The sequence below is a fragment of the Rattus rattus genome, chromosome 14, assembly GCF_011064425.1.
Source record: "Rattus rattus isolate New Zealand chromosome 14, Rrattus_CSIRO_v1, whole genome shotgun sequence".
NCBI classification, from domain to species: Eukaryota; Metazoa; Chordata; class Mammalia; order Rodentia; family Muridae; genus Rattus; species Rattus rattus.
In genome coordinates, this window is record NC_046167.1 from 3,204,030 (window position 1) to 3,226,543 (window position 22,514).

General features: G+C 43.0%; 1 protein-coding gene across 1 annotated transcript in view; it reads left to right on the forward strand.

Annotated features, from left to right (window-relative positions):
- Positions 1-22,514, forward strand: part of Arhgap21 (Rho GTPase activating protein 21) — a 124,878-nt gene that overhangs the window by 64,346 nt on the left and 38,018 nt on the right. Inside the window, 3 exon segments of the mRNA XM_032884712.1 lie at positions 15,011-15,103; positions 16,563-16,641; positions 19,933-19,987. Of these exon segments, the coding sequence (XP_032740603.1) occupies positions 15,011-15,103; positions 16,563-16,641; positions 19,933-19,987 (227 nt within the window).

The window sequence follows — 22,514 nt, forward strand, 5'->3', positions numbered from 1 at the left end:
CACTGAGCAGCAGCAGCTAAGCGAGGGGATGGGTGACTCATGCAGAGGTAGCAGGGATGATCGAAATGGATAAGCACTGAGAGGACTGGGAGAGGACGGTGATAGGGATCTGGTCCTCGGGGAAAGCGTGACGGATTTGTCAGGAAAGCCTCACTCACCCTGGATCCAGGGAGGCTCAGCCAGGCCATAAAGCAGTGGAGGAGTGGGGTTGAAGAACCCCACTTTGGACGACCGTGGGGACATGCGGCTTAGGGTAGTCATGGCAGTGGGCTGAGCGCTGGCGAGCTGCTACCTGCAGAAGGTTCTCAGAGGGATGTCTGGCACAGAGCCGCCATGATGCTCTCCTGCCTGCCTTGTTGGCCAGCCCCGAACACCTCGCTTCTCTCAGCCTTTGGAGACCTTGTCCAGCCTGCCTGTGGTTGTCGCGAGTAGGAGTTTGACTGTGAAGCCAGCGTTTACTATACGTATTTAGAAACTTTTGCTTATTAATGAAAATCTTGATTTTTTTTGGTTGTTTAATCTTCTTTAAATTTATTTTTATTGGTATCATGTTTGCCTGCATGTGTGTCCGTGTACCACTTTCAGTCCTGGTGACTTCAGGGGCCAGAATCGGGCATTGGAGCAGTGGTTCTCTACCTTCCTAATGCGGTGACCATTAATACAAATTCTCATGCTGTGCTGACCCCCAACCAACTATAAAGTTATTTTTGTTGCTACTTCATAACTCTCATTTTGCTGTTATGAATTGTAAATATCTGATATTCAGGATATCTCATATAGGACCCCGTGAAAGGGTCTTGACACCCTCAGGTTGAGAACCGCTGCCCTAGAACTAGAGTTACAGATGGTTGTGAGTTGCTGTTTAGCTGCTGGGAATCGAACCTCTGTCCTCTAGGAGAGCAGCCAGCGCTCTGAACCACCATGTCTCCAGCCCCCTGTGAGAGTCTGACTCAGATTTCCTTACAAGTTTGTTTTTTGAGATGAAGAAAGCCATTTCTCCTTCATGTTTCCTGTTTGGTAAGTAACGCATATTCACTTTTTTAGTACTTAGTGTAGATGTGATCCTTCTCTCCCTACGGCTTGCATTGCATTGTGCTGTGTTGGAATTCAGGTTTCATTTAATGAAAAGCTTTTGTTTTCCTCCCACTTTTGGTCTGTACATTCTTCACTAACCTCGGAGATACAGCTCTGCTCTTACTTGACTTCTGCTGTTGCTAGTAAGACATCATAATGTGGTTATACTGTTTTTGGAGGTAGACGCAGACACACATGCACGTGCATGTGCACATGCACGCTGTGAGGTTTCCTGGTACCGTAGGTGCTTGGCCGTTTCCTGGCAGTGAGAGTAGCCGAGGGCTCCGGTCAGTGGAGCTTCTTGAGACCGTGAAGAGCCTTTCCTCCTCATACCTCACCGCTCTCTGTATAACCCCCAGAGGGCTGCAATTCAGGATTTTCATTTCTTAGAAAAATGACTAGATTCTCATACTTTTGCTTGAGATAAAGAAGCTAATGGAAAAGTGGTAGCTAGTTTCAATTTTTGCAGGGTTATTTTGTAGGAAGTGTTTCACAGTTAGTAAAAGATTGAAGATATGTTCATTAATAACACTGTGGAAAAATCCCTGCTCCCAGAAACAGCCTGTCGACGACTCATGGCTGTGGTAGGTTAGGTGAGAACTCCTGCCTCTTGGTTTACCTGTTTAGAGAACCTGTGGCACCATTGCAGATTTGATACTGGGAAGTAAGGAGACAAGCAAAACCTGGTTATTAGATTATGCAAAGTAACTACCTAGTTGTTCATTTGACTTCCCCGCCTCGCTCCCTCTGTGTCCCGCACCCCCACCCCACCCCCTTTCTTGTAGAACCAGGATCTCTTTGTGTTGAATTGGCTGCTCTTGGACTCCTGAGCTCAAGCCATTCTCCTGTCTCAGCCTCCCAGGTCAGGGGCTGACTGCAAATCCACTCCATTTAGCTATCAGTATGTTTTTGAAACAATTTCTATGAATTCTTCCCAGAGCAAAGATTAGGAAGGATAGGAAATGCCTTATATGGCTGGGTTTTCATTAAGTAGGTACTCATATTAGGAGCTCATGTGCACAGCACCTGGTGGGTAAACAGAAGGACACTAACACCTGTGGTGGTGGCCACCATGGTCTGTTCCTAAGCGACCGTTCGGTGTGTTGCTGAGTTTGGTTTGTCAGTTTCTGTTTGCTGTTGGGGGTGCGGGGGAAACTTACTCCCCACAGTCCCTGTAACTCAGAGATAGTGGTACCTAGAGATTTAGAAACCATATTTCTAATAATTAAGAAGGTCTATAAGAAAGTAACAAAATAGGACAATATTGGGCTTACATAGAAATTTAGATACGTTCTGTAAAATAAGCCAGGAGGTGAAAACTTAAAATCTTGATACTACTTAAAAATAATGAATGATAATCTGTAATGAAAGAAATTGAGCTGGCCAAAGCAGACGTCAGAATCCGCTCTTTAGGAGAAGACTAAGACTTGAGAAACAGAACACGTGAAGTTAAGATGGCAGGTAACAAAGTAGATGCGATTGCAGATGTCTTTAAAAGTTCTAGATGCTTCATTATGAAACGTTTTAATTCGAAAGCCAGCTTCAGAGAGAACTAGTCGGAGGCCGCTGGCAGAGATAAGTAACTGTGAAAGAACTAGAGGGAGATTCGCACTAGGGTTTGAGCAGTCTCCAAGGCATGGCTCTGTCCGGGCTTTCTCTTAGCAGTGGTGTCCGAGCAGCCCTCTAATCACGTGGTTTTAAGCTGTCCTTTCCTAGCTGCTGCACAACCCACAACCTGGTCACAGCCACCGCCCTGCCGGAGAGCCCGGTCTCGTCCCTCGATGCTTGCCAGTCAGCCTGCACAGATTGCAGCCCCTGCTTTCGATGTTTAGCAGATAACTTCTCATCTTTGGCATAAAAACAGAACAGAAATATTTGCAGCTAAGTGTGAGGACATTAAGAAATACATTCTGTTTGTTCGTTCACTTAGCAAACATCTGTGCAGTGTGTGCCGTGAGCCAGACACTAGGCTGACTGTGTGGAAGGAAGCCACTCGGCCTCTAACCTCACTTCCTTCAGAGTGTTGAAAAATGTCACCCATGCAGTACACTTCCCCCACCGGCTAATGAAAACAGCCTGCCTCCCGCGCCCTTCCACAGGTCACTCACACCGACATCTTCACCGGCTCCCCACTCTCAGGTGAAGTGTAGGGCAAGGATTTTTTTTTTCCAAACTCAAAATAGTTTCTGCCATACGTTTTTTAGAAACCTATAGACTCACAGATTCACACATAAGACACCGGAAGCTGGAAATATGAAATAAGGCTTAAAGCACAGAAATAAAAGTAAGTACAATCATTACATAATTGTGGCAGAAGCCATCATTTTCCTGCCAGGGAAGAGTCCGGTTCGTAGGATGTTTGCCAAACTGCTGCTGGGCAGGTGAAACTGGGAAGGGAGGAACGGACGGCAGCCTCTCAGGAGACATTTCTGAGACGTTTGTGTGTAACCTTTGCCTAGACTTTGGAGAAGAACAGGTGTGGGGGTAGGGTGGGTTGTGTGTTACTAGTTGTGGGTTACTGATGCATGGAGAGTCATGCTTAGATTTTCTAGGTTGAGGGATCGAGTAGATGAACTCTGTTAGCCCAAGAATGCTTGAAGAGAAGCATCTCCTGTCCCCGGGGAGCGGGGCTGCGTTTCCCATGTACAAGATAGAGTACCTGCTCTGGAGCTCTTAGGGAGAGGAGGGGCCGTCTACAAGTCATGAACAGATGTGCCAGCAGTCTGTCCCAGCAGTGAAACCAGAGAATAAACGGAAGATCTGAGGGCAGCCACTGTCTTGATTAAGAGGTAGTAATTTTAAGGTATCTGTGGAAAACGTTTCATTTGTAGAAGTGGATGTATCACGTCTAAAAAGATACTTTCTTACGTGTAGCAAATTATTGAAGTTACAGAGCTCAGTGAGTTTGTGGAGGGATAAGGGCAGCAGGTATTCATGAGTGGGGACATTCTGGCATCAGTACACACCCAGGAACGTGTGACAAGGATGAGCGTATATGCCTGTTCATCCAGAAACCCCTGCAACACAAGCAGCTGGAGACTAGTGAGGGCTGACAGCCCTGGTGAAGGGTGTGCAGTAGGCAGAGGCACACCGCCACTCATCAGCCGCATGGTGGGGAGGCAAGGGGACTTCAGAGCCGTAGCGTAGAGTATGTACATGAGAAGTGCCAACTAGCTGTGGACCAAGGCCCCAAAGAAGGCTGTTGAGGACTAAATCCTTACTTGAGAGAGGACACAGGAGGAAAGAAAAACTTCAAAGTGAAAACTAGACATTAAAACAAACACAGCAAAGCAAACAAAAGAGGCTAGAGCAGCAGAAATGCAGGGACCCAGGACAGATCCAGTGTGACCCACAGCTGGGGAGAGCAGCTTAAAGTTACCAGGATTTGGAAGAGCCATCCCGAGGGAGCAGGGCTTGGGATGCAGCAGGAGCCTTTCCTGAGCATTTCAGGAACTCGCTTGCACATACAGAGCAACTCACTGTATCACTTAGCTTCATTCAGCCGAACTCACAGGCTGAGAACCGAGGGCAGAGCTGGCCTGCGCGTGGCGTTCCCTCTAGTTAGATGGACAAATTGTGTACTTGGAAAGGCCTTGGGGAAGGGAGCGTGAAGTCACTGGTGAGTTTTGTTGAAGTATGGGTGCAAAGGCGATCTTAGGAAGCTTGCTGCGGGAGGCTGGTAGCCTTGAAGGGGAGCACACAAAGGGCGGATGGCCTTGACAAGCTTATTGGCCAAGGGGTTGAGCAGTGGATAAATTCAGAGATGGGAAGTTGTTGCTTACAATTAACAAAGTTGTCTGGGTTGTCAGAGAAGTTGCAACCTCGCAAAGCAAGAACAACAGGGCAGTGACTCATACACATCATTTATGAAACTCTGAAACGTGAGGGGGAAGGCTAACATTACTGAACTTCAAGTGCTCTGAAAGGCAGCCATGGACTGTTCATTCAAAGAGAACTAGGGGGAAGTGTTGGATGAGGGCTCCCACAGTGTTTCTGCCTAGCTGTAACTTTAAACTGATCCACGCCTGACACCTAGTGGTGCTGCACTCACACTGCTCTTCTGGTGCCTGCCCTGTCCCAGGACTGAAGAGGCCCACAGGAGCATTCTTCTGGAGGCAAACCTCAGAAGTGCTTCAGGCTGTTTACTGTTAGCGTTTTCCAGGGTGACCTTTTGAAGTAGACGGAAGGTACTTACTGAGCATCCATTACATGCCAGGTACCGTTCTGTACACTTGAGATTTCCATGCAGTGTGTTTTCTATAAACCCACAGGTCCACTGTAAACATACAGGATTTGAGTATATAGTTAAGAAGATTCACCATAAACTCAAAGACTTTAATCTGTAAATGAATAGGTCCACTGTAAACTCACGGGATTTGAATATATAGCCAAGCAGATCCACAGGAATGGGTAACTTGTTTATAAACTTAACGTGGGGCTGTCATGTGATTTCCACATGTGAGACCTTTCTGGATTTGTCTCATAGCTTTAGGGCTGTGTCAGTTCTTAGTGGTAAGTAGATATTTAAGGATAAAAGGTTCGTTTGTGCTCAGCTTGTACGTGAAACTCCATTGTGCAGAGTACTCCGACCTGTGGAGACCCAGTGAAGCTTTTTGCCTTCACCTGTGAGTCAATACTAAAGTTCCTTTCCTTCAGATGTGCCTGCCGGAGAGTTTACAGCATTTATGAATGAATTGACATCCGAGACTTAACTTTAAAAGCTTTGTATGGGTGTGAGTGGGCTGAAATGAAACATGATTTTCATGGTTAGTAGTCTCCTGGGGTTTAGTGCTGTCAGTCTCTCTGGTTCTGAGTGTGTGAAACATTCCCATGGCAAAAAAAAGTTTGTACAAATTAAATGTATTTGATTGGAAAAGCTTAACATGAGTAATTTCAAACATCGTCTACTTTTTAAGTTTTTAAACTGATTTTACTCCATTTCTTGAAGGTCAAGCTGCATAAAGAGAGTATGTGTTTGCTTCTAATATATGTAATTGTGATTGAAATGTGACAGGTCTCATCTGGGTCCCTGAAGTTGTCCGATCTGCAGATTGGGTGGTAAAACTTGAATGTACTAATTAGCTTTCTGAAAATGACCGCACTTTCTTAGTTAGGGTTTTACTACCTTGAACAGACACCATGACCCAGGCAACTTTTATAAAGGACAACATTTAATTGGGGCTGGCTTACAGGTTCTGAGGGTTAGGCCATTATTGTCAAGGTGGAAGCAGGGCAGCATCCAGGCAGGTGCAGGAGGAGCTGGAGTCTTGTCTAGAAGGTAAAGAGAAGACCTCTCCCATGTGGCTAAGAGGAGGGTCTTAAAACCCACGCCCACAGTGACACACTTCCTCCAACAAGGCCACACCTCCTCATAGTGTCACACCCTGGGCCAAGCATACAGAATCCATCACACTTGTTTTGATTAGAATATGGAGAATAGCTTAATTTAATAATTTACCTTTGCGCACTCTCTCTCTGTTGATTTTGTCCACACCATAAAATAAGGGGGGAAAAAGGCTAACAATTATCTGTAGTGTTTTAATGTTTGAGTACATAAGACTTGCTTTTTGTTTGTTTTTGTTTTTGAGTCAAGGTTTCTCTGTGCAGCCCTGGCTGTCCTGGAACTAATTATGTAGACCAGACTGGCCTCAAACACAGAGATCTGCCTGCCTCTGCCTCTGCCTCAGCCTCAGAATGCTGGGATTAAAGGCATTCCCTGCTACACAATATTTTTAACATTAGGTTGTATGTCTCTGTTAGGGTCTTAAAATAGCTTTTATAGCTGAATGTGGTAACCAATGCCTGTACTCCCAGCTCTTATGAGTCTGAGACAGTAGGCTTGCTGTAAGTTTGAGGTCAGCCTGTGGGTGCATTCCTGAGCAGTCTGAGCTGTAGAGTAGGGCCAGGGTTCCAGTAAACATGAAGCACAGGGCTTCGTCCACTGACTTCATTACCTTTGTCTGGATGGCCAGCAGGGATGCTAGAGGTTGTGGGAAAAAATTTTTTTGAGGAAACTTTGTACTTTTCTCCATAATGGCTGTTGTGTTGATTATTTCTACATCAACTTGACATTTGCTAGAGCCCTTGGGTAGATAATCTGCTGTGATCTATTGTTCACAGTTTGTTTCTCTATGTATAACAGTTATTCATTGTTTGCATTGATCTTAGTTTTGAAAAAAGAAAAAACAACCAAGAAGTGGACATTTCTGTTTGTGCTTCCTGTGGCTCACTGGTCTGACTCTCAAGTGTCACATGTATTATACATATGATTTGTGCGTGTGTTACAGGTTACATCTAAAAACAGGTATCAATACTGTATACATATTTCCCCAAAAGTATCACAATGTTCATAATAACACCAGTTCCATAAATACTGGAAACCCCTGTATGTTAATAAAAGAATAATTAATAAAAAAAAAAAAAAGAAGTGGACATTTCTGTAGGATCAGTCTCCAGTCTCCACTGTTCCCTGAAAGAACAACCAGAGAGCCCTTTTGCTAATTTCCAGTCTTAAATGTTCCTTATAGTTAAAAACTTTGTGAAGAAAATGAATACATAAAAGGGCATTAGAATTTTTTTTTTTTTTTTACAAACTAAACCTTACAGATAGTATTTTTACTTTTTTTTTTTTTTTTTTTTTTTTTTTTCGAAGCTGGGGACCGAACAGGGCCTTGCGCTTATAGGCAAGCGCTCTACCACTAGGCTAAATCCCCAACCCCTATTTTTACTTTTTTAATTTGTATTTTGAGATTATAGTATAATTACATCATTTTCCCCTACTAGTCTTTTCTTCAACCTTTCATCTATATCCATGCCCCTTCCTTCTCAGATTCATGGCTTCTTTTTTCTTTGGGATGTCTGTCTCTGTCTCTGTCTCTGTCTCTCTTTCTCTTTCTCTCTTTGTGTGTGTGTGTGTGTGTGTGTGTGAGAGAGAGAGACAGAGAGACAGAGAGAGAGAGAGAGAGACAGAGAGAGAATGTATGTGTATTTCTTCCATAATCTACAAATGCAACCTCCTTGATCTGTCCTATCACTTGTAAGTGTGTGTTTTCAGGCCTGACCGTTTGGCACGGGACAGCCCATGGGCATCTGCTCATTGAGGAGGGCTGGTTCACCCACTTGCAGTATTCCTTAGTTGCCTGTAGTTCTTTGTCTGTGATAGAGGACTCACGAGTCATCCCCTACCCTGCTTCTGTGTTAGCATGTCTGTTGGTGGTGTCCTGGGCCAGTTCATGTTAGGCATTCATATTAGTTAGATGTCATGGGTGTAGCTTCTCTGACATTTCTAGGAGACGAACGATCTCACAGCAAACATCCTGTCCTCTGGCTCGTACAGCCTCCCTGCCTTTCTTGGGCAGTGGTCCCTGAGCCTTACGTGTAGGAGTTGTTTTGCAGATGTGTCCACTGGAACTGAGCCTCGCAGCTCTGCATTTTCTGCAGCTGTACTCTTCTGTAATGATCTCCATCTGCCGCAAAGAAAAGTTTCCTTGTCGAAGGATGAAGACTACCTTTTCTCTAAGTATAAGGAAAAATACTTAAATATAGTGTAGGGTTATGCCTACTTGGTAAAGTGGCAGTTACAGTGTCTCTGCCAAGATCCATGACTTTACTAGCTAGATTTCCAGCACCAGGCATGATCCGTCTTGTTGAGCTGGCCTTAAGTCCAGATAGAGAAAGAGCTGTTGGTTACTGCCGAGGCATGTGTGCCAGTGTTGTTCCTTAGGCATACTTAGCGGGGGAGCACGGTTCACAGGCATACTTAGCTGGGGAGCACGGTTCACAGGCATACTTAGCCGGGGAGCACTGTTGCAAGGCATACTTAGCCGGGGAGCACGGTTCACAGGCATACTTAGCTGGGGAGCACTGTTGCTTGCTTCACCCATTTGGAGGCCTGTGTGACATCTTTGGGTATCGTTGGTGCTAGTCCTCAGGGAGGAGACATTTAAGTCAGGTCCAGTTTAGATCCTCAGGGTCCTCTGTCTGAAGTGCACAGTGTCTTAGCAATGGGGTCTTACCTTCCACTTCCTGGAGGCAACCAGGGGCAACAGCAATAGCCTATAATGTGCTGGGACTCTTTTTGGACAGCTTTGACCAACAGTTCAGTTAGAGTTTTGGTTAAATAGTTTATGGTTCTTGAGGAGAGTGCCATCAGCCCAGATGGGATAATTTCATTTAAACTGTGTGCGTGTAATTCAGGTACATAATAGTATGGTTCTTATGATGTTTTCTGACCTCCTCCTCCTCTATTCATCTCACACCTGCATCTCCCTTCAGCTCAATTACATTCTGTTAGAAGAGGGACTGTTCATTGAGAAAATTCTTCCATAACTTCAGTCCTTCCTAGCATTTTCTTGATTAATGATTGATGTGAGAGGCCCTAACCCACTGTGAATGGTGACAGCCTTGGACAGGTGGTCCCAAGTGGTTTAAGAAAGCAGCTGAGGAAGCCATAGTGAGCAAGCCAGTCGTAGCCCTCCTCCATGGCCTCTGCTCCAGTTCCTGGGTTATTGCCTTGAGTTCCTGCCCTGGCTTTCCTCAGTGATAAGAGTATGACTGCATAGCAGATGTGGGACCTGAGGCCTGTGAGCCGAAACAGCCTCCCCAGCCGCTCCTGGCTGTGCTGTTCTGTCAGGGCAGGAGACAGCTGTGTCACTTGCACTGCCACCACGCGGATGTCACTTTTGCAGGACGTGGCATGTCTGCTGGGAAGTGTCTCTATCTGTTGCCCTTTTTTATTTGGGTTGAGTTTTTTGCTATTGAGTTTTTGTAGTTCCTTAATAATATGATTACCAGCTTTTTTCCAGATACATAATTTGCAGTATTTTTCTCTTGTTCTGTGGGATCTCTCTTGACTGTAATTTAAGTCACTTCCTATTTCTATGTAGAATTGTTGTAGGGTTTTATTTTCTTTTGCGTGCTATGTTTCTGAATCAGTGTAAGCATACGTGTACAAGTGTTCACACATTTGTGTATGCGGCACAGTACGGGTTTTTTTCAGTCTGTCCATTGATAGATTTACTTTGTCCTGGAACTAGGATTCCCTGGCTGTAGTGATATATTGTTCTGTAGCTCTTTCAGAGTCTGTTTCATAATTGGCATAGGTCAAAGGTTGTTTGTTTATAATCTGTTGGCTGCGTGTACTTTATACTTAAAATTGTCAGGTAATCTAAATGCTGCAGGTGATTTTAACTTTAGCGTTCTTCAGAGAAATTGGTTACAGATTTAAATCATCTCCTGACTCTAGAGATCCATACTTCAGTCTAAGCCAACCGTCTCTTGGAGATGGGAATCAAGTTCCCAGCAGCACCATTGGAGCCTCTGTGCCTCTTCTCTTGCACCCCTGTTCTCTTTGGACTCGTCTTCAGCTTCCTTCTAATAGGACAGTTGAGTTTAATGGATATTTTCCCAACCAGTGTCTTCTGATTTTCTGCAAGGATACAAGTTTGAAGTCTTCTATTGTGGCCCGCCTTGATCTGTGTAAACCTTGTTTACAATAAAACGAGCACAGTCACGTGTATTAAATGCCAGTATATTAACCCCCACAGCAGCTTTGTCCTGTAGGCACAATCCCTATCACTACCTCATTGTAGTGAGCAAACCAGCATACCCAAGGAAGTTATGTAAAAGTCACGGGGAGATGCAATTGCCAGGCAAAAGACAGAATATTCAGTTAACTTGATGTTCATATCAATAACTAATAATCACTAGTTAAAACATGGATCAAATGTTACAAAATTTGGCAGTCCGTTTGGAAAGTAAATGGTAAAGGTGGGGATTTAAACCCTGTGTTCCGGCTGTAGGGCCTAAGGTTTTTCATAAATTCTCCACTATCCTGGACACAGAATCCTGTGGACATTCAGTATTGGATGGCACCTCTTCCTGGATGTTACTAATTCTTCTTACTCAAGGTGAACTTGATTGAGTTATTGTGAATTAAAGTGTTCTCTGAGCTGTGAGTCAGTTCAGGTGTGTCTCAGACCGTCTCAGTCAGTCGCGCTCACGTCAGCCTCAGCACCGGTGTAAGCCTTGTTCATTTGCCTATTTTTTCTATAAAGACAAAGACTTAGTTACCCGGATATGCTCGAATAAGTATTTTGAGAAGGTCACTGGAAAGACACCTGAATAAGATACTTAGCCTTTAAAACATGCTCTGTGTGTTTTCAGAGTCAGGAGGTGGTGGAGTGAAGGTAGTCAGAAGTGACTAAGAGTTGCCAGGGCAGCTGTCTGGACGCAGAGGGAGAACTCTCCCTGTTGAGGTCTTAGAACTTGGGATTGGGGTTTTCGTTGTTTTGTATGTGGAGAGATTATCCTACAAGGACTGTGGGGTTGAATGGTACATTTTATTTACTTATTCTCTTAATTTTGTTTGTTTGATTGTGTGTGTTGTACACGTGTACGCATGTGGATGTAGGCATGCTTACTCATGGAGAAATGCCACAACTGTGGATATTATCCTCTCACTTTCTACCTCAGGGTTTTGAGACAGATACCACACTGAACCTGGAGCTCATGTTACAGCTAGGCCGGGCAGCCACCGAGCTCAGGATCTATCTGTCTGGGGCTGGTTACAAGTGTGCTGCGTGCATGCCATTTTCCACGGTGTGGAGACCCAAACTCAGGTCCTCATCACAGCAGAGAGGACTCTACCCACTGAGCAATCTCTTCAACATACTATATACATGCATACATAATACACATATATACATACATACACATACTTACATTCATACCTACATACATACATATACATACATACATACATACGAGACAAGCTTTTCTCTGTAGCCAGGCTGGCCTCAAACTCAAGATCCTAATCCCTACACCTTCTGAGTGTTTACATTATGGGTGTGCACTACCATTCCTGGCTTTATACATATCTGAAATTTGATTCATTTGTGCCCAAGTTCAAACAGAACTTTAGACACTCTCTCTCTCTCTCTCTCTCTCTCTCTCTCTCTCTCTCTCTCTCTCTCTCTCTGTCTCTTTTTTCATCCCCCTTCTCCTGTGTTTGTGTTTAATGTTAAAATTAGTGAGCCAAATGTTTGACTCAATATAAAGTAAGAGCATAGAAACTGAAGAAAAGTCAACTTCCTCCTGAGACTTCAGGGACATTTGAGGAGCAGTTTTCTTTTTAAAAGAATTAGATTAGAGCCTAACAGAATTTAGGAGAGAGTCCATCAAGGCAAATATAAAGAACCCCAAGACCACTCTCGTCCATGATACTCTGCTGGCTCAGCTGACCTCTTACTTTCTCTCCTGTAATGAGTTCAGGCATCATGTGATGCAAACTTGTCAGCAGCGAGGTGACCAGCTTTACAAGAGAAGCCATTGCAGAAGCCATTTACTTGGTAGACATTGAAATTGTTTTGGATATCTCTCCTGTATAGTGAACTTTTCTGTCAGAATTTTTAGATGTCACCACATTGCTACTCAGCTAACTTTTTACTATTTTGTAGAATGTATCAATAGTCATTTGCATTTGGTACATATTTGCAGCAAGTTCTTGTATTGGTTTATTTTAATGTTTTATTTTATGAATACGAGTATCTGCCCGTATGTGACCCATATCTGTTCCTGGGGCCCAAGGACTAGAAGAAGGGTTGGATCCTCTGGAACTGGAGTTACAGATGGTAATGAGTTACCATGTGGGCGCTGGAATCAAACCTGGGTCCTCTGGAAGAGCGGCCAGTGCTCTTAACTGCCAAGCCACCTCTCCAGCTGTTACTTTACATTCTTGATGACACAGATGAGAAGTCATGAATACGAAAACAAATGTCTTGTATTCTATAAAGCTTCCTGTGAAAGCAGTGTCTAAATAAAACAAAATATTAAATACTCAGATCTTTAGCCAAAAACATAAGTGGTTTTCCTTTAATGCTAACTTCTAAATATTGGATTGGCCACACAGGGATCCGGCCTGATTAGAATTCAGTGTTTGCATTTTGAATGACTTAAATTGATAAATACTTTTTTTCCCCTTATAAGTGCAGCTGCGTATCACATAAAATGGCAGTATATTATGAAAAGATGTCCCTAGGTGGTTTTTGTCATTGAGTTAGTGTTGTGGTGTGTATTACACAGACATAGATGGGGATATAAATCATTGGCTAAGCACTCGCCGAAAATGCAATCCCTAGGTGCCTGCCAGCACCACCAGGGAAAACAAAACTAAAACTGTGTGACCTTTACATACCTAGTGTGTGTGTGTATGTTTGTATGTATGTATGTAACATATGTATATATATGTATGTATATTCACTGACAAAATATTGTTATGTGCCTCCTGACTGTAATTATAAGTTGGCTTTTATCAGTAAAGCTTGACAAATGGATTAAGTCATTTGAATTCATACCTGGCCTCAAATCTCTACTCTCCCTCTGCTGATGGCTTAGTTTCTCATTCTTGTTCAGTCATAGGACAGTCACAGTGCCTGTCTCCAAAGCCTGTGAGAGTTAAACTAAGCAACTAATCAGCTCAATACTTCCATAGTAGATGCTAGCTCTGTGCCCACCCTGGTTTTAGGTACTGTGACTATCAGAGGAAAGAATACATCTCTTGCCTGTTAGCTCTACGGGAGACACATACAGCAAATACATAAGCAAGTAAGAACACAAGTTTTGTAGTAATAGTTTCTGTGAACACAAGGAAGAACAGAAAATTTCAAGTGAGAAAGGAAATTGAGCCCATGCCTACTGAGTTCTGAAACAGTTGCTTCTGTACTGTTAAGGCGTGGGTAGCCAAGTGGTCAGTTACAGTTCCTCTCCAAGCTGGGAGTAAACAGGAGTGACCAACTGATGGTTTGCTACTGAGCAACGTCTTTTGAGCCTTCTTTAAAACTATCGTGAAAACACGATAGTTTTCAGTTTCATGCAGAGATGATGCAAGGTATGTGGCAGCATCGTTTCTCCAGTGTTGCTGTTTAACAAATGGTGTTAGAAATCCCATGGTGACAAGTGAGAATGCAGCAGACAGTGTGTGTTTGGGCACTAACCTCAGAGTGGAGCAGTCCATAGGTCCAGAGTTCTACCCCAGCCCCAGGTGATGCTGATGTCACTGGTCGGGACCTTGAGAACTGTGGGGGGTGCGGTTGTTTGTTTGATTTGGTTCTTTCTTATTTATTTATTTATTTATTTATTTATTTATTTATTTATTTATTTATTTATTTGCATGGTGTTTATTACTCAGCTGACCAGCTCTCTCTGGATCTTTCCTTGACATCCATTTCACGGAACCTGTTATTCTCGCATTCTATGAAATTCTATTAGGATCACACGTGATACTCGTTAACAAAGCAGACCTCTGTTTTGACTCTGGAACACTCATTTTTCATGAGCACCCTGGGTCTCCATACAGGTGGATCTGTGAATGGACCACAGCTTGCTCAGTACTGACTGTATCCAGACTGATTGCATTCGCACTCTCGCCAGGGCATTCCCCACTCCTCTTAGCCGATTTTTATAGTTTTGCAATTATTTATGTCTTTCTTCCCATCAGCTTTTAGAAGAAAGAAATGACTTCAATGTTTAGCGCAGATCAGGATTAGAGAGCAGTAGGCTGGTGTCGCTGTGTAACAAGCTTTAGCATTTGTTGTGTAGCTAATCCTTCAAGACTTCAGTCCTCTTGTGCTCACTGTATTAGCTGTGGAAAGTGGGAGTTATAAGGTATGTCTGCCATATAATGTAGTCATTAAAATACAGACTGTGCTCGGTAACGGAATCAGCCAGTGTGGTTGGCATTTTGTTACGGAAGAAGCAAGCAAATGCTTTGTTAATAAAAATCAAAAAGTTTCATGTTAGCATCAAGATTCGGGATGCATTTACTACTTTGTGAAAAATCTCTGCTCTCATTTTAATTAAATGTCATTTTATGTGTGGGGGGTTTTAATAAGACACTATAAAGTAAAGCGATGCCTTGGGCTTATTTTTTCTTTCCTAGGAAAGCAAAGGAACCGATTGGAGCCGATGGACACCATATTTGTTAAACAAGTGAAGGAAGGAGGGCCGGCCTTCGAGGCTGGCTTATGCACAGGTGCTGGGCCTCTTTGGTTCTACATTTCTGTAGTTTTTCCTTTTCTCTCCTTCTATGTGCCCTCCCTCTCTCATGTCTATTGTAACTGTTTCTGAGATACAATCTATCCTTCTAGAAACTCAGTGGATATAGCTAATCAGACATAACAATGTAACTCGATAAAGTGTAACACTTTTAGTTATCGCACAGACTTGCAGTCTCTCTTTTTAAAAAAAATTACCTTTTAAAGTTAAACTTTGACAAACGGCTTCCGAAATAACAAACTGATAAAGACATTTCTTTAGTAAAATGGAGATGTTTTTGGATCCCCAAGTCAGGAAGTACTTGATCTGGCAGGTAGCTCACAGAATGACTGAGGTTTCCTGTGAACTGGCAAGTCCCCTCATTTCCTGGTATCACTGGGGTGCTCTACTGAGGTAGATTTAATACCTGTTTGATACAAAATCCTGTTAATTTGATTTGTGATTTTAATATAATTAACTCAAAATCAAAAATTAGCAAATACTTCAAAATATTTTTCTCATTTTTGTGCATAAAACAATTTAAAGTAGGAATTGACAAAACTCCTTTTAGTGCACTTTGGGTAAACTGTACTTTCAGCTACAGATAAGTAGTGAGTACCAGGATACAGTTTAATTGTCTTTATCGTCATACTTACAGTAACCCTTATTCTGTTATCATTAATATGGACAATGCATAATGAATTCTATTAGAATGTATCACCTATCATGTTCCAAGTGTCTCAGTTTGAGAAAATAAGTTGGAGGCGATAATGATAAGCACAGAAGAAGGACTTCATTTCTGTGCCCTCTGTGCTTTTGTGGCTTTTCATTCCTCTCAGTTTTTCTGAGTAATCCAGTACTTTCCTCCATTAAATGAAGAATAAATTAATAGATATAAAGTTTTTTTTTTAAAAAAACCACATACACATCCATATTTAAGTTTTATAGTACACTCATCAATTAATCAGATATGTAGAGTGGAAGAACATTGTAAAAAAAAAAAAATCAGTGGATAAAAATCAGCTGATACTGGTGAAATGTGTGTAGTCAGCGTTTGAAGCCTGGCGGGTAGTTTTCTTTAGCAGAATGGCAAGGCCAGCGGAGGAGTAGTTCTGTGGGTCTTCCAAGCTGATAGAAGTAGAAGACATTTGGGGTGTGCAGCTGAAGGGTGTCGGTGTCTGGAATTCTTAGAACATTGCTATACTTCATGAGAAGTTGGATGCATTGAAAGGAAGATTTATTTTTGTAACAGGTACTTTGAAAATATGCAAGTATATTTTGAAAAATCAGGGCTTATTTGGTCTGGGGGTGGAGCTCAGGCAGCAAGGGCTTTTATCCCAGCACCATGGAAACAGAGTAAAGGGGAGGGAACAGTCTTGGGAGTTACTTCAAAGCTACTCAAAGTGGGTTCCTTCAGGAGTTCCTAATGTGTTGTGTGTTCTCTCTCTTCTTTGAAGGTGACAGAATTATAAAAGTCAATGGAGAAAGTGTCATAGGAAAGACCTATTCTCAAGTAATTGCTCTCATTCAGAACAGGTAAGATTCCTGAAACCTGATTAATTTGGGCTAAAACCCTATAGAACAGGTAGGTTTCATACAGCGCTGTGCTCTTAGGACTAGGATGACACAGAATTTGCCCAGACACTGCTAGTTGTATATGGTATTGCCAAATGTTAGCCCACTGATTGCTGAGTGGGTTTGCAAGTTTGTAATGTTCACAATGTAAAGTCCTATGGGCTTAGAGAACACTCATTATAGATTTAAAGTATGACTTTTCCGCTTTGATTTAAAGGGATACGTATATAATTTGTTTAAATATAGAAATAAATGCACACTTGGTTTTCTAAAACAAGTCTTACTGAGATGCATTCTTTCACTGTATTTTACTGAGCAGCCGTATTGAATAAAATCACTGGCTTATATTCTTTCATTTGTTTTAACATTAAGATGTTATTTTTAAATCCATGTGTCTATAATCTGCAGAATGACAGCATTTTTAGCTCTAAAGGTAAATACGTATTTATAGAATGAGTATTGATAGGACCACAAAGGTAATATGGTCTTACTTTCATGCACACAATCATAATTTAAATAACATTCTTTTTAAAAAAAGATCTAAAGTTAAAGAGGTCACAGTACTGAGTTTCTATCAGGCATGTGCCGTGAGTCTGACTCTGACATCCAGTTTTATCTCAGTTTGAAGAGGTTCTTCCCAAATTCAAATTCAAAATGTTGGATTACAGAATGATTCCTTGTAGCTTCATTCACCTGTTTATAACTCAGTTGAAATTCTTTATTTTCTGGGTTGGGGATTTAGCTCAGTGGTAGAGCGCTTGCCTAGGAAGCGCAAGGCCCTGGGTTCGATCCCCAGCTCCGAAAAAAAAAAGAACCAAAAAAAAAAAAAAAAAGAAATTTTTATTTTCTACAAGGTGTGTGTGTCTGTGTGTGTGTCTGTCTGTCTGTCTGTGTGTGTGTCTGTGTGTGTGTGTCTGTGTGTGTGTGTGTCTGTGTGTATCTGTGTCTGTCTGTGTGTGTGTCTGTGTGTCTGTGTGTGTGTGTGTCTGTGTGTCTGTGTGTGTGTGTCTGTGTCTGTGTGTGTCTGTGTGTGTGTGTCTGTGTGTGTGTGTCTGTGTCTGTGTGTCTGTGTGTCTGTGTGTCTGTGTGTCTGTGTGTGTGTGTGTGTGTGTGTGTGTGTGTGTGTGTGTGTGTGTGTCTGTGTGTGTGTGTCTGTGTGTGTGTGTGTGTGTGTGTGTGTGTGTGTGTGTGTGTGTGTGTGTGTGTGTGTGTGTGTGTGTGTGTGTGTGTGTGTGTGTGTGTGTGTGTGTGTGTGTGTGTGTGTGTGTGTGTGTGTGTGTGTGTGTGTGTGTGTGTGTGTGTGTGTGTGTGTGTGTGTGTGTGTGTGTGTGTGTGTGTGTTTGTGTGTGTGTGTGTGTGTGTGTGGGTGTGTGTGTGTCTGTGTGTGTGTGTCTGTGTGTGTGTGTGTGTGTGTGTGTGTCTGTGTGTGTGTGTCTTTGTGTGTGTGTGTGTGTGTCTGTGCATGTGTCTGTGTGTGTGTGTCTGTGCATGTGTGTGTCAGTGTCTCATCCTAAGGACAACCTCGGGGGTCCTCCTCAGGAACAGCATCCACCTCTTTTGAGATGGGGTCTTGTTAGATAACAGGATCTGGTTACGGATGCTCCCCTTTCTCCCCACACTGAATTACAAGTTCACCATGCCTGGTTCTGAAGATTCACCCAGCAAGCACTTCGACAACTGTGCCTATCTCTATATCAAAGCAGTTCGTGCTGTTAATTTGAGTTATTTAACACCAATGTCCTAATGCATTGTGATATTTTTACAATTAAATGACATGATCATGATTAATTGATCTCAGAATATTCTCTTCTATGTTTCAATAATTAATGAAATTCCTAGAGAAGTCGTGAGGGTAGTGCAGGAGGTGGAGGCAAAGCCTCTGTAGCAGCAGCAGGAGAGACGTGTGCCTCGTTCCTTCCCCAGTGACCGAGATCACCACTGCAGCAGCACAGCAGAATGCAGCCTGGTCCGTTTCTCCAGACCCACACAATGGCTTCCTCAGAGTAACCCAGAAGTTTTCAGCCAGTACAAACAATTTTAAAATCAGTGAAAAGCTGTTTATGATCCTACTTTCCATTAGAAAGTTTTGCTGCAGCGACGAGGCAGCTGAAAGCCAGGGGCTGTCACTGCGAAGGGCTTTTCTGTGCACTGTGTGTTTTCAAGCAGCTCTAACTGCTGAAGTGCACGGCCTCCCCGTGTCATTAATGCATTAGCCCTGTGGCTTTCGTTGCTTTACCATCTTGGAGTTTATCAACCGAACAGACACCGGAAAATTACTGGATTTTGGAATTTTCTTTTCATTTTCTGTTGGCATTATTTCAAAGTTGGGATTATTTCTTAATCTTTGAGGGAAGTTAGGATAATTGTTAGATGGAGATAGCCTTTTTAATATACCTCAACATGAATCTAGGCATAAGTTAAATTCAGATTCTCCTCCTGACTTCTTCCTCCCCTGGCTTCTTTCCTGTGCTGGAGATCAAACCAGGGCCTGGCAAAAGGTCTGCGGCTGGTTCTCTCCCACGACCCACTGCCCCAGGCAAACTCGGGACCACTTCCACCACATCTAAGAGAAATTTGCAGTGTTAGCATAAAAAAGCTGTAAGCTGAACCTAGAAAGTTCTAAGATCAAATCTTGGGCACTAAACAAATAACTGAAATGAAGCTGGAAACTGACTTGTTCTAGAAGCCATGTGAACTGATGTTCTTCTGAGGCAAAGGTAGCATCTTCAACATTAGGAGGTTTAAAGGTGCTCGGAATGTTACATTTGAGGGCCTGAGGTATAGCAAGCTACAGTTTAGTTCCCAGAACTTGAAAACATCAAAGCAGGCCAGGTATGGTGGCACAGGCCTTTAATCCCAGCACTGAAGGTCAGAGGCAGGTGGATCTCTGTGAGTTTGAGGTCAGCCTAGTCTACAAAAGGAGTCCAGGACAGCCAGGGCTTCACAGAGAAACTCTGTCTCAAGATGACAACCACTTACGTAATCCGTAAGACAAGTAATCACTCTGAGATCTTAGGAGTTTTGTCCTCCAACTGTTTAATGATAGTTTGTATCTCTGAACTAGTGGCACACTGTGATGGGTCCTGTGGTTATGTGGGGTGCTCTCTTTCGTATGCCACCAAATCTCTGTCTTTCTTATGGTTTGGTTTTGAAAGTGATGATCTTAAAAGAAAAACTCTTAACCAACGCGTTCTGAGTTACAATTTCTCGTTCCGTCTCCTGCCTCCCTGACAGTGTTGTGTTCCGTTTCAGTGACACCACACTGGAGCTCAGTGTTATGCCAAAGGATGAAGACATTCTCCAAGTGGTAAGTTTTCTCTAAACAGACATTGTTTTGTAGAGACAAATAGTAAGAGAACTTTGAAAGGAAGTGAATTGCATTTAAAAAGGATTCTAGAAAAAAACAGCTTCCTGGTTCACGTAACAGAATTTGGATTTCTGTACATTGTATTTTTAAGAAAGAGACAGAGAGTCCTGTCCATTATTTGGAATTAAGTGACATGGAACTGTTGTATAATTCCATCTCTAACTGCCCTGGAGCTGAGGGCTGAACCCAGGCCCTTGAGCTTCCTAGGCAAGCCATTGGCTAATTCCCCAACCTCTAGTTCCACAGCAGACTGTCGATTTGATTCTGGCTTCATGACCCACGACACTTACTTTCTTTTTTAGATATTACTTTGTGTGTCTGAGTGTTTGCCTACATGCATGTATGTGCACCACATGTATGTATGTGTGCCACATGTGTGCCTGGTGTCCAGCAGGTCAGGAAAGGGTGTCCATCAGATTCTCTGGAACTGGATATGTGGATCACTGAGCCACCATTGGGTACTGGGACTTCAAGCCCAGCCCTCTGCAAAGGCAACACATGCTGTGAACTGCTGAGCCAACTCTGGCCCAACCCACGGTGTTCACATACACACACATCTGCTCAGTGTCCTCGGCTACATCTGATCAGCCCTCATGGCCCTGGAGACACTCACGTGTGCTAGATGTCCGGTCCTGGGAGTCTTTTCTGTGCTGTTTTGTGTGGAAGCCCGTAAGTTAGGCAGCTTGTCTAATACAATAGGAAAGAAGAGAGCATTGGTCCTAACACTTGGACCGAGGCTGGTCTGAAACCAAACCACCCTTGGAACTGCCACCATACATAGGCGTGCTAGTCATGGTTGTTCCTGTAACAAGGACTCATGACCTGAGTCCCCTGATCTACCTGCCGTCCATGGCTGTGAGATATAAATGGAAAAATTGTTTTAAACTGTAACCATTTTTTCTTTAAATTCATTACTATTTTGAAAGCACTCATATGTTCTATAATCAGCATAATATTCTATTTAAAATGAAATATACATTTGTCAAAAGTCAGTCAAATTTAAGGGAAATGAGAGTAGGAATTCCAGAACTTTCCTTTGTGTTTTTTAAGTTAGCATCAGTTACTTTAAAAAAAAAAAATCATTGTTGTCGCAGTCTAGGCTTCCCACACATGAGCAGGCGCTGCAGCCACTGGGAATGTGTCTGCGAGTTACGAGGAGAGGCTGTGCCTTGTGAACTGTATTGATAAATTGGCAATTTCATAAAGTGAGTGTTGTGCCACCCGTGCCAGCCTCCCCTCCCACACTCAACAGTTGCCTTGTCAGCTTGCAGTTTACTCCACACACAGCCTGCTACCCTGCCCTTCGCAAAGATATTGTCATCGTTAGTAAACTAAAGGTGAGCTTGCATAAGCAAGAGTTCAGTTTGTTTATTCTACAGAGCATTTAATTTGCTTTGGGATCTCATGCAGCCTTGCCTAGCCTTGAATTCACTGGGTGGTCAAAGTAGTCTTGATTTTTTTGATTTTTCTGCTTCTATTTCCTAAGTGCTAGGATTACAGGCATATGCAATTACACCCTGCTTTTTTCTTTCCTCTGTTTCTGTCTTCTTATTATATTTTATAACTAATAATGGTAGGTGTGATTTTGGTGGGATTGCTGTGATTTCTCTGGAAAGTTCCTGCAGGTCTCTCTGGATGTTCTTAGTCTTGACACCTCCACTGAAGACCCAGATTGTCACAGTAACACGTGTTGCTTATAGGGTTTTTGCAGTGATGCTCTTGGCTGAGGAATTCTCTGGCTTGTCTTTCTTACTTCCCACCCTCTTAGCACATTTTGTTTTAAAAGATTTGGTGTCTGGTAGGCACTGTAGGATTGATTTCTACTTTTCTGTTTTTATTATGTTTAGTTTCAGTGTGAAGACACAAGCTTTTAAACTACTGTGAAATAAAATTAAAGAAGTACAAGAGTAAAAAAGCTAAAGAATGGGGGTTGGGGATTTAGCTCAGTGGTAGAGCACTTGCCTAGCAAGCGCAAGGCCCTGGGTTCGGTCCCCAACTCCGAAAAAAAAGAAAAAAGGAAAAAAAGCTAAAGAATGAATATAGAATGTTATAGAAATAGCCACCCAGCAGTTAACCACCCAGCAGTTGGCCACCCAGCAGTTAGCCACCCAGCAGTTGGCCATCCAGCAGTTGGCCATCCAGCAGTTGGCCATCCAGCAGTTGGCCATCCAGCAGTTGGCCCCAGCAGTTGGCCATCCAACAGTTGGACACAGTTTTTTGACAGTGTTCTATTTTAGGAAGATGTCACTGTTGTCTCTGTATCCATCAGAGTGACTTATGCACATTTTGAAGTTGAGAGCACTTAAGTAAGGGGCTGGAGAGATGGCTCAGTGGTTAAGAACACTGACTGTTCTTCCAGAGGTCCTGAGTTCAATTCCCAGCAACCATATGGTGGCTCACAACCATCTTTAATGGGATCTGATGCCCTCTTCTGGTGTGTCTGAAGACAGCTACAATACACTCACAC